The sequence below is a fragment of the Rhineura floridana genome, chromosome 10, assembly GCF_030035675.1.
Source record: "Rhineura floridana isolate rRhiFlo1 chromosome 10, rRhiFlo1.hap2, whole genome shotgun sequence".
Taxonomy (NCBI): domain Eukaryota; kingdom Metazoa; phylum Chordata; class Lepidosauria; order Squamata; family Rhineuridae; genus Rhineura; species Rhineura floridana.
In genome coordinates, this window is record NC_084489.1 from 71998795 (window position 1) to 72015822 (window position 17028).

Genomic DNA, 17028 nt, shown 5'->3' on the forward strand with positions numbered 1-17028 from the left:
CTATTCACATGCTACAGTTGTTAATTGGCCCTTTAGGTAACCAAATCTTGGGACGATTTCAGCAAGAGGTTTAAATGCTGCAATAGGTTGCCCTGTACAAAATATCTTTCTCTCTCTCTCTTGCACCTCCCCGTTCCCCTCCCGCTGCTGTTGCCTTGATTAATTATATAAGCCCCAGTCCGCAGAAACGAGTGCCAAGGCTCACCCTCTGGATGATGCAAAGTTCATTTCCTTAGAAAAATTAAGATTCCGCCCCCCCCCGCCCCCGCTTCAGAGGCAGTACTAAAAGCTGGAGTGTGGATGACTTGTTTTCTAGTCACTTTCTTCCGTTGGCATGAGGAAAGCAAAAGAAATCATGTCGATTTCTCTCCTGGGGGGAGGGGGGGCGAAACTATTTGACCCAAAGCAGTTCAGGGGGAGAGTGCATAAGAGCGCAACTTAAGAGTCAGAGACTTGGGAAGTCTCCTCTATGCTCCTAACTGCACTATGGTGAGGTGATTGCACTTTGCACACTCTCAGGAGGCCCGTTTTTCTTCACTTCCACTGAGGATAAACCTCAGAGGAAAAACGTGTTTCAAGATTTTTAATCCCAGATACAAACTAAGTCCTGGGCCAGAGACTGTTTGATGCCAAACACTCCCAGTAGAGCAAAACAGAGCGGGAGAGGATGCCCACACGTTGTCGCTGATGCTTCCAGCATGCATGACGTACAGAGGCACAATGCGTAGGGACTCGCAAAGGATCACGTACACACTGGAGGCGGGGCCTACGACGACTAGAAGGTCCCTTACTCCGAGGATACCGGGAGTAACGCGACACGCTATGGCTGCAACCCTAACCACAAGGGCATGGGTGTGTAAGATCTACTGAAGCCAGTGCGATTTCCTCCTGCGTAAACATGGATAGGACAGCGCTATCCCCCACCCCGATCCGCTGCAGAGGGCAGCCTCTTTGCAGCAGGTTTAAAACGAGGCGGCCAGGGAGGAAAAGGGCGCTACCCTCCCTCCTCTACCTTTACATGGGGGGGGGCAGCTAAACACTTCCCCAATCCCCACCCGCAGCTAGACTTTCCGCCGTTGCTTCACAGCATGCTTCTCACACATCCGCGGCCAAACAGAACCCTTTCCAGACATTCAATGTTTGCAGCGGGTCAGGAGAGAATCTTTGCAACGATTCAGTTAATTGTTGGAGCGAGAGCGATTGCAGAGGCAACCCTTAGCTCGCAAATCCACAGAAATGTGATTCTCATAGATGTTACGAATTCCAGAAGTGTTACAAGCCCCTATGGGCTGCTGCCTGGGTAGGAATCACCCGTTTGGAATTCAAGACCCGACGACCCTTTGAAAACCTGCTAGGGAAAGTTATGAATGAGACGCAGGGTGCTATCCTGGCTATCATTAGACACATGAGTGATTCCCATGCACGTTTACCTCCCCCCCCTTTCTTACTCTGAGGGCTTCTTACTGAAGAGTTCACTTAACCACTGGTTAGTCATCCCTCAATCCACCTTATTCACTCGGTGGGCATGGGTGCGGGTGCAGCATGGTTCGAACTGTATGAATCTATAAGCAAAGTGTGGAAGCGAATCCAGAATTAAAAACTGATCTCTTTGGCCAAACACCCGTCTTATTTCTTCCTGTGACCTATGAGATTTATCCAGGGTAAATAGCTTGCGGTTTGCAGTTTTTAGCCATATAAAGGTGTCCTGGAGACCCCTTTGGGCATTCAGAATCAACGGTGTGTTATAAAATGAAGGGAAAGCTTGAGGATATCAGGGCAGACAGAAATGTAGCGGTAGAGGCAGCTTCCGCTTCACTCCTGTCGCCGTAACAGCCGCATCACGTCCCTCGGTTACATGCTAAGGCCAGCCCATCCAACGGATGCCTTCTGCGCCTTTCCCCCCTCCTCTTGTTCCTCCTTGGGAGAGAGAGGTGAAGGCACCCAAGTGATAACGGAGCTCCCAGAGCGCCTGGCGATGCTCGGTTCTCCATTCTAGAAAGAAGGTCACACGTTTGGGAGTGTGATGGGAGAGGGAGGAGCAATGGAGAGGAAGCCTTTTTTCGAGGCTGCCTCACCCTCAAGCGAAGCACGCTTTTAGCTCGAGCCTTTACAGGAGGTGTGGGCTTTTCTCCTTTCAAAGTGTACCTCAATTCTCAGCTACTTAACTAGCAACAAAGCAAAAACACCCAGTTATCTTAGCTATGCAATCCATTCCATCTCTCCTTTTACTTTACCCTCCAACACACACACACACCTCATTTTCGTGCAATCTCCATCTCCCCAGCCCAACACCCTTGCCTTAAGCCTTCCAGTCTTTGTTTCCTACCGCTGCCTAGGAATACCCCCTGCTTCCTTGTCCAGCCATCTTAAGTCTACTACCCTATGGCTTCTTAGGGGGCCCAACCCATATGGAATCCTTCTGGGTTCTTTTTCAATACTCTCCCTAGAGCCATACTTGGGTATGCTGAACCACGGAAGCCCTTCCAGGTCGGCCCAGACTCCTTCTGCCGCCCCCTAGAGGCATCTCGCAATTAGAGGGCTCTCTGGGGCTCACCGCCTTCCCTCGCCACCCCCGATGGGAGACTTCATTACCTTGAGCATCGCCGCCGCTGGTCAACACTCCGATGGCTTTCCCTTTTCCTGAGAGATTCTCGAAGAACTTCTTGTCCGGCATGCTGTCGGTGGAAGGGATGCGGCTGCGCGAAGGTAGATTAAGCCCTGCTTTGTCCCTTTCCCTGGGTGAAAGGGATGATTGCGGAGGTGCTGCGCTTTCCTTGGCTGTTGCTCCTTCTTTGGGCGAGGGAGCTCTTGCTTCTTCCTTCGGCGAGGGAGAGCGTGAAGTCCCTGGGTGATGCTGGACGGAACCCTGGGCTGCAGGGTTATGTACTGACTGTACACGTAAACTTTGTATTTTTACGGAGTAAAATATTTGGTTCCTTTCTAAAGCATGGGTGGGAGAGGGGAGAGAAAGAAATGAGGGAAAATTAAACCAGGCAGAGCGACGCTGTTTCCAGCCCTGCCGGCCCAAGCAACCAACCACCGCGTTTCCCTTCTGCAGTCGCTACGGGTACACTAGACTCTTCCTTCCCTGTGACATCTCTACGCAAAGCCGCATTAGCCACGCCTTCTCCCTTGAGAAAGCCGCTTTTCGGCACTTTGACAGGCAGGAAGAAAGAGCCAATGGGAAGGAGCTGGCAAGGGCGTATCTTGCAAGGCTGGGTTAGGTTGTGAGTGATGTTGGGCTAGAAGGGAAAAGGTGCTTAGGTGGAGTGGAAAGGAGAATAATGGATGGAAATCGGAGAGAAGGCAGCATCCTATGCATTTTTTTTAGAAGTAGCAATTTCCAGAAAGGTAGCAGTGTTGGTCTGTTTCAGCAAAAAAAAAAAAAACAATTCTGTTGCATATTACATACTAATAAATGTATTATGGCACATGCTTTTGTGGTCTGTAGTTCTTTTCCTTATACTAGACTTCAGTGGATTTTTATTGTGAAAATATTTTGTAAGCCTCTCTGGGGGCCTCTTAAAGCTGTGAAATTATATATAGGTATCCTAAATAAGTAAATAAATATACTGAAAAGGGCTAGGGGGAAAAGGTAGCCAACTGATGACAGAAAGATTAGGCCTTAACACCTTCAAATTGCAGTGAGCCAACATGACTAATAGGATTCTTTGGGATGGCTAACAATAAACAACAACAAAAATCCAACATAAATTTAAATGCCCAAAGAATCAACTTATCCTGTGTCATTAAAGTCAGAAACAGCAGAGCAAGTTAACAAGATATATACAATCTAGCTAGTCAGCAGGTCTCACCCACAAAAGACACATTAAAACAGTTTTCTCAATTAAAACAGCAGCAACCCAACCTTTTGAAAATAAAACCCAAGCTGGGGCCTGTTTGGGGAAGACTTCTTGGAATCATCAGTCACACTTTCAACAAAGGTGACACATGCAGGACATTCTGGACCAATGCAATACCATTTAGGGCCTTAAAGGTTACAATTTTCCTTTTGAATTGTGCTTGGAAACAAATTGTACATCTCTTACTAGCAAAACATTGCCACTAATAAGCAGGATGAAGCATTTTGAAGTAACTGAAATTTCAGAACAGTCATCAAAGACGATCCCAGCACATTAGAGTAGTCCAGCCTGGAGACTGCAGGGCATTCATTATGTTGTAAGGTCACCCCTTTCTAAGAATGGTCAGAAATGGCAAACTAGCTTCAGCTGATAAAATACATTTCTGGCTATGACTGGCACCTGAGATACCATGAGAACTGAAGTGTCCAGAGTGCCCTCAAATTGTGTTCCTGAACTATCAGAGGAAATCCTACATTACCGAGACCCATCAACTCCAAGGTCAATTGCACCTCCAGCCATCCACATTATCTATTTTACATAGGTTAAAGGAAGTTACAGGGGCTGGCTCAAAAACTGGCAACCAAAACGAAAAACTGAGCCTAAGAAGCAGCAAAACAGTGTTTATTGCCAACCTGAACTCTCTGATCGTGGCAGTGGGTTTAACAGAAGTTTATATAATAGGATTTTAGTTTGTAAATCTAATTAAATTCTACTTGGATCATGCACACAAAAGAGCATGAAATGTAGCTGTGTAACCCTGCTGTACAATAACCAAGTCAGGAAAAGCTTTCTTCCCTAGAATGAATTTAGGTTGTTTTTCTTTTATTATGTTTTGCCTAACAATCCCACTTTGTATTAAGGGAAAAGATCTCTATTGCTTCTTGTTTACAGCAAAGTTATTTCACTGAAGAAGTGATAATTATTTAATTATATTGTTGTTGTTATGTGCCTTCAAGCCGATTACAACTTATGGCGACCCTAGGAATCAGCGACCTCCAAGAGCATCTGTCGTGAACCACCCTGTTCAGATCTTGTAATTTCAGGTCTGTGGCTTCCTTTATGGAATCAATCCATCTCTTGTTTGGCCTTCCTCTTTTTCTACTCCCTGCAGTTTTCCCCAGCATTATTGTATTTTCTAGTGAATCATGTCTTCTCATGATGTGTCCAAAGTATGATAACCTCAGTTTAATCATTTTAGCTTCTAGTGACAGTTCTGGTTTAATTTGTTCTAACACCCAATTATTTGTCGTTTTCGCAGTCCATGGTATCCGCAAAGCTCTTCTCCAGCACCACTTTCAAATGAGTTGATTTTTCTCTTATCCGCCTTTTTCACTGTCCAACTTTCACATCCATACATAGAGATCGGGAATACCATGGTCTGAATGATCCTGACTTTGGTGTTCAGTGATACATCTTTGCATTTGAGGACCTTTTCTAGTTCTCTCATAGCTGCCCTTCCCAGTCCTAGCCTTCTTCTAATTTCTTGACTATTGTCTCCATTTTGGTTAATGACTGTGCCGAGGTATTGATAATCCTTGACAAGTTCAATGTCCTCGTTGTCAACTTTAAAGTTACATAAATCTTCTGTTGTCATTATTTTAGTCTTTTTGACATTCAGCTGTAGTCCTGCTTTTGTGCTTTCCACTTTCACTTTCATCAGCATTCATTTCAGATCATTACTGGTTTCTGCTAAGAGTATGGTATCGTCTGCATATCTTAAATTATTGATGTTTCTCCCTCCAATTTTCACACCTCCTTCATCTTGGTCCAATCCCGCTTTCCGTATGATATGTTCTGCATACAGATTAAACAAATAGGGTGATAAAATACAACCCTGTCTCACACCCTTTCAGATGGGGAACCAATTGGTTTCTCCATATTCTGTCCTTACAGTAGCGTCTTGTCCAGAGTATAGGTTGCGCATCAGGACAATCAGATGCTGTCACACCCCCATTTCTTTTAAAGCATTCCATAGTTTTTCATGATCTACACAGTCAAATGCTTTGCTGTAGTCTATAAAGCACAGGGTGATTTTCTTCGGAAATTCCTTGGTCCGTTCCATTATCCAACGTATGTTTGCGATATGATCTCTGGTACCTCTTCCCTTTCTAAATCCAGCTTGGACGTCTGGCATTTCTCGCTCCATATATGGTAAGAGCCTTTGTTGTAGAATCTTGAGCATTACTTTACTTGCATGGGATATTAAGGCAATAGTTCGGTAATTACTGCATTCTCCGGGATCCGCTTTCTTTGGAATTAGGATATATATTGAATGCTTCCAGTCTGTGAGCCATTGTTTAGTTTTCCATATTTCTTGACAAATTTTTGTCAAAATTTGGACTGATTCAGTCTCAGTAGCTTGTAGCAACTCCATTAGTATGCCGTCTATTCCTGGTGATTTGTTTCTTCCAAGAATTTTAAGAGCAGCTTTCACCTCACATTCTAAAATTTCTGATTCTTCATCATATGGTTCTTCTGTGAATGAATCTGTCATCCTGTCATCTCTTTTATAGAGTTCTTCAGTGTATTGCTTCCATCTTCCTTTTATTTCATCTCAGTCAGTCAGTGTGTTTCCCTGTTGATTATTCAATATCCCTACTCGTGGTTTAAATTTCCCTTTCATTTCTCTAATCTTCTGGAATAGGGCTCTTGTTCTTCCCATTTTGTTGTCCTTTTCTATTTCTATACAATAACTATTGTAATAGTTTTCTTTGTCCCTACATACTAGTCGTTGTATAGTTGCATTTAGGGTTCTGACCGTGTTTCTATCTCCTTTTGCTTTTGCTTTCCTTCTCTCTTTAACCATTTTAAGAGTTTCTTCAGTCATCCATTGAGGTCTTTCAAGAGGTATTGTCTTTTTGCATTCTTCCCTGATAATGTCCCTGACTTCAGTCCATAGTTCTTCTGGTTCTCTGTTAACTAAGTTTAAAGCATTAAACCTGTTCCTTATTTGACCTTTATATTCTTCTGAGATGTTATTTAAATTGTATTTTGGCATTATGAGTGCTTTGTTGTTCTTCTTTAGCTTTACTCTGATTTTTGATACGATCAGTTCATGATCTGTACCGCAGTCTGTTCCTGGTCTTGTTTTTGCAGAAAGTATGGAACTTCTCCATCTTCTGCTCCCAATTACAGGCATACCCCGCTTAAAGTCGCTTCACTTAAAGTTGCCTCGCTATAAAGTACATGCTCCATACTCCACCATACCCCACTTTAACGTACACGCTTCACAATAACGGACTTTAATGGCATGATGCCACTGCCATCTAGTGGCGACTGCAGTGCAGTACACCTTAAGTACATTGCTTCACTTTAAGTACATTGCGTACGTTAAAGCAGGGTATGCCTGTATATAATCAATTTGATCCCTATATCGACCATCTGGTGATGTCCATGTGTACAGTCATCTTTTTGGTTGCTCAAAAAATGTGTTGGCAAGAAACAAATCATTGGCTTCACAGAATTCAATAAGTCTCCTGCTTCATTTCTGTCACCTAAGCCCCATTTCCCCACAATTCCTAGTTCTTCTCTGTTCCCTACTTTTGCATTCCAGTCCCCCATGATTATCAGCATATCTTGTTTTGGTGTGTGATCAATTTCCTCCTGTACTTTGCGTAAAATCTCTCCAATTCTTCTTCTTCTGCGTTTGATGTTGGAGCGTAGACTTGGAAGATGGTTATGTTAATAGGTTTCCCATTTAATCTCATTGATATCACTCGCTCAGACCTTGCATTGTAGCTCCTAATTGCATTTGCTACATCACTTCTCACTATTAAAGTAACCCTGTTTCTTCTTGATTTCTCATTTCCTGCATAAAATATTTTGTAGTTGCCTGATTGAAAATGTCCCATTCCCGTCCATTTTAATTCACTCACGCCAAGTATTGTAATGTTGATATGCTCCATTTCTTGCTTGACAATTTCTAACTTTCCCTGGTTCATGCTTCTCACATTCCATGTTCCTATTGTGTGCGTCGTACAACTCCGGACTCTCCTTTCGCATCTGTGCGCATCAGCCTCTGGGCTTTCTTTTGGCTTTGACCCAGCTGCGTCATTAGTCACAGCGCTACTCGTACTTGTCCTTTGTTATATTATATATTATATATAATATAATATATATTATATTATATTAAATAGTCCTAATTAAATATAGCAATTACTGGTACAAGCAGAAAAAATGAAAACATCTAGACAACATACTAATGGCCTTTTGTGTTTATTTAGAAGTCACACTTACTTTGAAGTATGTGGCTATGATCCTTAGACACACTTAAACTTAAACCCAGTGATTTCAATGAGTTTAGGACATGAATACCAAACTTGCTGCAGTGCTATCTGTGGTTATATCTGCAGGCTGATTCACATGTTTTATGAGAGTCCTCTAACCCACTGCCCCTCCCCTTGTGATATCCCAATGAAATATGAGGAATTTATCCATATTAGTAGATTGAAGTCTGTATCTTATCCCGCACATTTTCCCTCAGATTTTGGGATGAGAACATAGAGTTCTATCAAGTGGCCTCATGCCGCTGTACCTGTTACAGTACAATCATGTTTACTTGGAAGTCTTACCAACTTCAATCGAGATCGCACACACGAAAACTTGTTTAGGATCAGAGCCAGGCAGCGTGATGCCATATTCTAGCAAAAAAATAGATGTCGCCCCTCTTCTGTTTGCACTTTTGTACAAACTACTCAGCCACCTATCCTCTTAGCTGCCATTCAAGCTTTTACTCTATCTGTGGCCCCTTTGCATTGATAGAGGACTAGTTTTCCTTTGTTACCTTGTGTTTGTTACGCTTTCCCAGTTAAGTCTGCTTTCCCAGCCAATATTGTCTTCGTATAGGATGCCATGCAGTTGGGGGTAGTGTTATCAGGCTGTTTTGGTGGACTGTCTGCGGAGGATGTCCTATGTGTGCCTGTGCTTAATGGCATAATGTTTGTGCATATGTATCCCATGCTTTAAAAATAAAAACTGCAAACTAAGTGGAACCTAACATTTCTCCATTCGGTGGCTAAGCATTCCATAGAGCAGGAATGGAGAATCTATGACCATTCAGATGTGCTTGGACTGCAGCTCCCATCATCCCTGACCATTGGCCATACTAGCTCCCATAGCTGGAGCTAATGGTAGTTGGAGTCCAAAAACATCTGAAAGGCCACAGGTTAGCCACCCTTGTCGTAGATGTGGAATTATCATAGAAGAAACAATGGGAATTCAGTGAAGATGAAAACTCCTTCCTTTCCTTGGAAAATTGCTGAATGCAGCAACTGAGGGAAGCAGAAGGAGCATATATTCCAAGCATCACTGATTACTAGGGACAGACTTTATTTTCTGGTACCTATCCTGATAATTTGTTGTTCCTGTTTGGTCCATACTTTGTCTTTGGAGGGGATTTTGGGTGCCTTTCTTTCAAAACATTTCAAACTGCAAGAGGCATCATTCTTCAGATTTCAGACCCCTTCTGATGAGTCTCTGGAAGATGTTAGTGGGGGAAGGGGACAAGATCCATATTGTTTCTAGTGAGCATAAAGGTAAATGCAAGCATATGGATATTAAGGGGAATGTATGCTGAACAGTTCATGTGCATAATAACTAGCTATTGTGCACATTCACCAGGCCTCATGGAGAATGTGCACATAATCCTTCCATGAAGAGGGAACTGTGCACATTTCACAGGCAATAAACAATCTCCAACAGGCCTTGGGAAATGTGCATATATTGTCTGAATTTTCTACATTCTCTGGTCATTATGCATAATCCCCAACAGGCCTTGGAGAACGTATGTATCGCTAATGCATTTTGTACATTCTCCAGCCACGATGTACGTTTTCTGGTGAGTATGCATAGTCTCCAAGAAACATGCCTTTATTTTCTGTCTCTTGGTCAGAAGTGTACAGAATGTGCCTCTTGGACTGCAAAAAATATTAATCTTTATCTGGAATTCCCCCCCCCCCATCTTCCTGCTGCTCTGCTGATCAGTGGGAGGGTATGTTGTGGACCGCAGTAGGCAGTAGGCCGTAGGCCAGAAGCAGTCTTATATACCTTCTACACTGCCTCTACTGTGAACCTTTGGTGAATGGCTGAATCCAGTCACGTGAGGGAAACAGCAAAAGAGTACCTCAGAGTTAGCAGGACCTAACTGGATATTGATTTTTGAACGATTTGTTATCTCTCTTTCACATTTCTCTATCAAGGAAGACACAAGCACAAAGAATATGTGCCTGCTCTGACATTAAAGTCAATGGCAATTACAGAATCATAGGAACATAGGAAGCTGCCTTATACAGACCATTGGTCCATCTAGCTCAGTATTGTCTATACTGACTGGCAGCGGCTCTGAAGGGTCTCTCCCAGCCCTACCAGATGCCAGGGATCGAATTTGGGGCTTGCTGCATGCAAGGAAGATGCTCTGCCATTGAGCTATGATCCTTCCCCTTCATCATATGCTTCTTTATGTGTTCTTAGAAATCTGCTTTAGACCATCTTGCTCAACATTGTCTGCACTCATTTGCAGAGCTTGGAAAAGTTACTTTTTTGAACTACAACTCCCATCAGCCCCAGCCAGCATGGCCACTGGATTGGGCTGATGGGAGTTGTACTTCAAAAAAAGTAACTTTTCCAAGCTCTGCTCATTTGGCAAGGACTGTCCAGAGTTACAGAGGGCTGTTTCCCAGCTCTAAGATGACAGTGATTTTACCTGGGAACTTCTTCATGCAAAGTATGTATTCTCCCTCTGAACTAAGGCCCTTATTTCCCCATATTCTTTTTTTAAAGTTATACTGTATATTTTTATGTCATGATACACTGTTTCCCATATTCAAAGACACTATAGTCCATGCCCAGGTGGAATTTTTGACTCCCGAAGAAACAGAAGGAAGTATGTAGTTATAGTCCTGAATATTCTCTTGGAAAAGCTGTATATTATTGCCTGCCTCATCTGTTAGCATTTTGTAAAAAAATTAGGGCAGGGTTGCCAATGTAGTCTCTCAAGATGTTTTGGACTACTGCCTCATCAGCCCTAGCCAGCATGCTAATGCTCAGGGATGATGGAAGTTGTAGTCCAAAACACTGAGAGGGCACCTCGTTGGCTACCCCTGATTGAGGGGATACTATTGAAGGAACAATGACATTTCGTTATCACCCTTTATGCTGAAATGTTTGGTTTAACAAACATTTGCTTGCATTGAAATTGAGAGTATGGCACTCTGAAGGGCTCTGGGTTCTTTTTAACATGTAAAAGAATAACTGCAATACGTAGCACACTATGTATTTCCCTGTATTCATCGCTGCTCAGTGAATATCCTTTCATTCAACTCCACACACCCCACCCATTTTCCTTTTATTTTTTCCTTTATTCTCTTTTCTGTAATTAACTGGATCTTTCACCTTGCTTCCACCCTTGACATGACTTGGACTTCCTCCCTTCTTTGCTTTTGGCATTTCCCCGCCCTTTTTATACTTCTGCTTTCTGGATATGAGCAACTCTAATTCCCTCCATTAACAATCTATTGTACAAAGTTTCTGTATGACTATTTGCTTTTAGTGAGACAGTTTCAGTCCCTCTCCCCTTCTATTTAGAAATGTTCCTTTTTTCATCCCTCAGTGTATCATTTTTATGTCACCCTGCTTTGGACTGTTGTTAGGGCCTGGTGTCTTCAGGTGAACTTTATCTTGGTTTCCCCTGATTGTTGTGTTTGTCCAGGCGCCCCTCTATTTTTAATGAAAATAACTCTGTTTATGATTTGTGGGCTGCTTATAGATTTCTCCTGCAGTGTTTCCTTTTACTCCCTTCACTATACAATAGTAACGGGAAAGCCTGGCCCTCCCATGTGGTGTTAGACTACAACTCCCATCATCCCTGGCTGCTGGTCATGCTTACTGGGGCTGATGGGAGTTGGAGTCCAACAACTTCTGGAGTGCCACAGTTAATCCCGGCCCTGTTATTGTCATGGCCCCGTCAGAGGACTCATCAGACGAGGATGACTCGGGAGTAACAGCAGCAGACCCAGAAGGAGAAACGGAGGAAACTCCTGAGAACCCAGCTCCTTCTCCCCCTCAGCTGCAGAGCACCCCAGACACAGCTGAAGCCCTTCAGCCATACACAGACAGTGAACAGGATACTCCCCCCTCACCTGCAGAATGTAGACAACAGAAGGTGAGGCAGAAGAGGGGTAGGTCTGTCCACTTAAGGCCAAAATGCTGATGGCTCACACCTGCTGGCAAACCTGCTCCTTAAAAGTCAAACCTTGGCTTCAGCTTGTTGCTGACTACAACGTTAGGTGTGAGCACTGTGTGTCTTCCTATCCCCTGAATCTTGACTTGGACTGATCTCTCGGCAAACTAGACCTGGACCTTCACTGATGTCTTTTCTGGATTTCTGGCTTGGCACGCAAGCTTTGAACGGCCTCTGCCCTTATCTTGCTTCCTCCTTGCTAGCCTGGCAGATTTATAGCCAAGCTGCCGGCTGAGGACTTACGGCCTGGCAATTACCAAGGAATCTCCAGCCCTGCCTGTACCCCCACCGACACTGCTGTCTCAGTGAAGAGCTGACAGTTATTCAGTATATGATTTCTACCTTGGACCTGCCCTATTCTTGTGACTAATTTATTTTAAACTGTTTTTAATATTCCCAGTGATGGTAGTGGTTAGCATGTCAGACTAGGACCTGGGAGACCAGAGTTCAAATCCCTACTCAGCCATGAGACTGACGGGGTGACCATGGGCCAGTGACTGTTTCTCAGCCTCATCTGATTCACTGGGTTGTTGTGAGGATCAAATGGGGAAAGGACAGAACAATGTATGCCATCTTGACCTCCTTGGAGGAAAGGCAGGATATAAATGTAATAAGTAAATAATAAATAGTGTTTTAATTGGTTGCAATCTGCTCTGGGACTTTATGGTGAAGGACAGGTAATAAATTTAAATGGTTGTTGTTTTGGGTATAATTTTGGGAATGTACTCAATTATCACTTTGATCTGTTTTAGAAATATTGACGGCTCCCCAGATATTCTTAGTGGCCAGTAACTGAACTAATTGTTCAAACTGCCCATGCCCCACTTTCTTCCCCTTCTTTCTCCCTTAATGTGCACTACTGCTTCATCTTTGCTTGTTTTTCTCATGTTGTCCTCGTTCCCTCATTCAATTATTCCCCACCACCACCATGGACTTACTTTCTGACATCGCGTTGCTGCTATATTCAACCTGGGACCTTCTTTTTTCATAGCAAAAGTCCACAACAGTTTCCAACAGTAGCTATGGGTTTTTTTCCCCTTCTCAGACCAACTGTCATCAACTGCCAATCCTTCCCCTGTCCCTCTTTTCATCCCTTCTCAGAGGCTTTTTAAAAAGTAAAATAAAAATAAACCTGTTTCTAATGCTCAATTCTGAGTATCACTCATGTGCAACCCTCATCAGGAGAGGTTTTGTGTGAGGTGATGGTGGAAGAATTATTCTTTTTGTTTGTTTCAGAAACATTTTTTCCTGTATACCTAGGGAGTTTGCAGAACCCTCTACCTCGCCTTTAGGAAGCCCTCTTGCAGCAAGCCTAGTGGTTGACCTGGTGGGGTCAGCAAGTCTCCTGTGAGGGGCTATCATTGTTTTAATTTACTCTGCTGTATTTATTTGTCATGTAGGTTATATGTGTACTTCGTTCATGTTCTGAACAAACACAGAGTATGGTGTAGTGGTTAGAGTGTTGGATGGGGACCTAGAAGGCCAGGATTCAAACTCTGCTCCGCCATGAAACTTGCTGGATAGTCATTGTCTCTCAGCCTAACCTACCTCACAGGGTCATTGTGAGGATAAAATGGGAAGAGCACCTTGGAGAAAAGGTGGGACATACATGTAAAAAACAAGTAATAATAATTGGCCCGTCCTCACACCAAGAGGAATTAAGGTGTCAAATAAACAAACTAGAAAACTCCTTTAGTGTGGTTTGGGGACTGTGGGTAGGATTGTTCTGCCCATTGCTTACGAACCCAGAACTTTGTAAAGGAAGTGTGGGGAAGGTGTCACATAAACACTAGCACAGCAAAAGCATCAATATCTTATTTGAAATTCATTTGGTTCATTTGGACTAAAATATATTCTGGTAACAGTTTGGGGGAGGGAACATGGAGCCCTTTTATTATGTAGGTATGTGTTTATTTATTAATTCAATGTATATCTCGCCCTTTTGTAATTATGATTACCAGATTTTGGGGTGGAAAGGGACTTAGCCTGGCCTTCTCGTGTGCTTTGACTGCAGCTTGATGGAGATTAATCAGCAGGTGATCATGCATGGAGATGATCACCTGCTAATTGTCTGCCCATCAAGCTGCTGTTAGTGTTACAGGAATAGTTACAACAGGCAGATTAAAAAGTTGGCATCCTTATTTGTCCTTTTTGCAGGAGGCTGGAGTGGACTTCTTTGGAGAAACTTTTATCTCCTTTACAAAGGCAGGAAGCAACCTCCCTTAGCTTCAGTGGGCTACTCCCTTCCACGGCACAGAACATAAGAAGAGTCTGCTGGATCAGGCCAGTGGCCCTTTTAGTCCTGCATCCTGTTCTCACAGTGACCAACCAGATGCCCATGGGAAGCCTTCAAACAGTATCTGAAGGTACTTCATCCAGCATGCAGAATGGGAGTAGGTCAGCATTACAATTCTCTGACGACTAAAAAAAACCTGTGGGTGAGATTGGGCCCTTGTTCCTTTCTGCTATGTGCTAGAAGGGAAAAGCAAAAAACCCAAGTCATTGTGCTCACAGCAGTTACCTAGAGTTTATTCTGATGTGAGAACAAGGCCGCTCTGCAGCTGTCTTAGACTTCTTGATCCACTCCTTGAGAGTGGAAAAAATGGTGGTTGAATTTAATTAAAAATAAACACTCCCTTGGGATAAGGAAGTGTTAGGTTAAAAAAATTGAATTGACTTAAAACAGTATAGTTTTGCCTTATATTCTGTTTATGTTAACACAAACAGTGCAAATATCAAAACCAAAAGGCCTCTGAATGATTTGCGATATAAAACAACAGTTTATTTCCTGGTGACCTGACCCCTTTCCTACATTCCAGTGGCTCGCATAATAAAAGCCGGTTTAAGCTGGAAACCTCCCTTTCTCCTTGAGTCCTGTGTCGTATTCAAGCTTATTACCTCACATATAGTTGCAAAGTATAACATGAAAAGAAATGTTAAAGTTTCCCTATTGCCCTACAAACCTTGACATGTAAACCTTTGAAATGCAAGTCTAGCAATATTAAGTCTGTCGCCACTTAAGGGGCGCCCGGTTGCAGCTGGGGCCCCTTCTCTGTATCTTTTTTTGTTTCTAGTTGCACAGCGCTTATCTCAAGGACATGCGAAATATGCAGACCCATAGTCTGAAAGATATTCTGATGTTTCCACTTATGTTCTTCCCAGAGCTTGGAAAAGTTACTTTTTTGAACTACAACGCCCATCAGCCCAATCCAGTGGCCATGCTGGCTGGGGCTGATGGGAGTTGTAGTTCAAAAAAGTAACTTTTCCAAGCTCTGGTTCTTCCTCTGCACCCCTTCACCTCCTTTTGCATATCTTTAGGTTATAGTGACAATCAAATGCTTCTTTGTAGTGTATGACGCTGCTCCCCAATATTGTAACCTTCGGGGAAAGGCTATATATTCTCTGACCTATCAATAAACGGGGTTCCCATTCTGAACGGCCTTTGGCTTGTAAGTATCGGGTTCCCCTTTGCAAAGGAATTGTGTTGTGCTTATTTGATCTCTGATAGCGGGTAATTGCACTCAACTCCGCACCCTTCCCAGGTGGATGTGAGCTGGGGTAAACAGTGACGGCTTGTGTGTTGGGTTTGGACCTAACAGAAGTAAGGAATCAAGCTCCAGATTAATAAAACACAAATCTGAAAAGAGAGAAAATTGGCAAGAAAGTGCTGTTAAATATAACTTGTGACTTCTAGGTATAATTAAGTAATAAATTTGTATTTATACGACAGGCTTAAATAACCAGAAGGGGGAAAAGTAAGGGGCAAGTTTCAAAAGTCTGCTCTTGAATAAATTGGAGAAGGTGTTGCTAAAAAGCACAGGTTGTATTAGTATTTGCTGAGATATTTCTGCTGGCGAGGAATAATCGCAAATGGTCTGAAATGGAGGGAGGAGGGAATTGGTCTTCCTGCCTGTCCAATGCTATGTGGGGGTATGGTGTGACTATCATGAAGGGACCCTGCACTTCTGAATTGGTCACTACACTACTGCCCACCAAGTAAACTTAAAAGACAGATAACCGAGAATTGTAGCTGTGAGAGGTTTAGATTTGCACAACAAATGGATTTTGGCTTTTAGTTTAAATTAAAATTTAAAAACTATGAAGGAAAGTAATAACTCTAGGCTGCAATAATTCAAAATAAGCAGAGGAAAAGTGTTTTGTTTTTCTGCAAATCAAAGAACAAAATGTGTGTGACAATACTTTCTTTTTATAAGATGCATGATACTTGGGGGGAGGGGAAATTGGCCCATCAACCTGGTGAGTGGATTGGAAAAGAGGTGCTTATATAAGAGCGGTCAGCCTGAGATAGCAGAAATTCTCTGTTAGGGAAAAAATCCTTGTATAATATGTTTACTGGACTGAAGAATGTGTTGCTTATAAATATAAAGAACACTAGAGTTGGATGGGTCCCAATGTGCAGTCCAACATTTCCTTTGAAATCTCAAGAGAGGAAAACGTTTCAGGACAGTTTTTTACTGAGCCACTTTCTATTGGCTAATTTATCTTCTAGTTTGGATTCTTTTTATGTTTAATTTAAATCTATTTAAATTAATTAATGCAATTAAAACCCATGGCTTCTAAGTTCTGGCAACCAAGAGGTCTTCTGTATCTTTAAAAGTTGTGCAGGGGGAAGGGAGAATTCTACCTTGTGGTTTTTCCCATTACAGTGTTGCAAGAACACCTGCACTTGGCTGACTTTCTCTTCTCCTGAAGATACAGGATCAGTCTCAGGCCCTGAACCTGGCAACCCTAGTCCCAAGTAATGAATGGAGTGGGGTAATGTGATGGGTGGAGATGGTGAAGGGTGAAACTAGTTTATTTGTGCGTAGCATGTGTAGTAGCTCTGTCAGGATGGAGAGAGGTGATGTGGCATGGATGTATGGGATGTAGGAGAGCTGGGTGATCCACAAAATAGCACCAGGGCAAAAC

At 43.0% G+C, this 17028-nt stretch overlaps 1 protein-coding gene across 8 annotated transcripts in view; it reads right to left on the minus strand.

Annotated features, from left to right (window-relative positions):
- PFKP (phosphofructokinase, platelet) overlaps positions 1-17028 on the minus strand; it is a 395018-nt gene that overhangs the window by 79051 nt on the left and 298939 nt on the right. For 3 of the 8 annotated variants that reach the window (XM_061587944.1, XM_061587945.1, XM_061587940.1), the window contains exon 1: positions 2593-3155. The exons of 1 other annotated variant lie outside the window; for it this stretch is intronic. In XM_061587944.1, the coding sequence (XP_061443928.1) occupies positions 2593-2601 (9 nt within the window). In that variant the 5' untranslated portion in view covers positions 2602-3155. Of the gene's footprint in view, positions 1-2455; positions 2479-2592; positions 3157-17028 lie in introns of those variants that run through there. 4 more of the 8 variants (XM_061587948.1, XM_061587947.1, XM_061587939.1 and 1 more) reach the window with 3 other exon arrangements.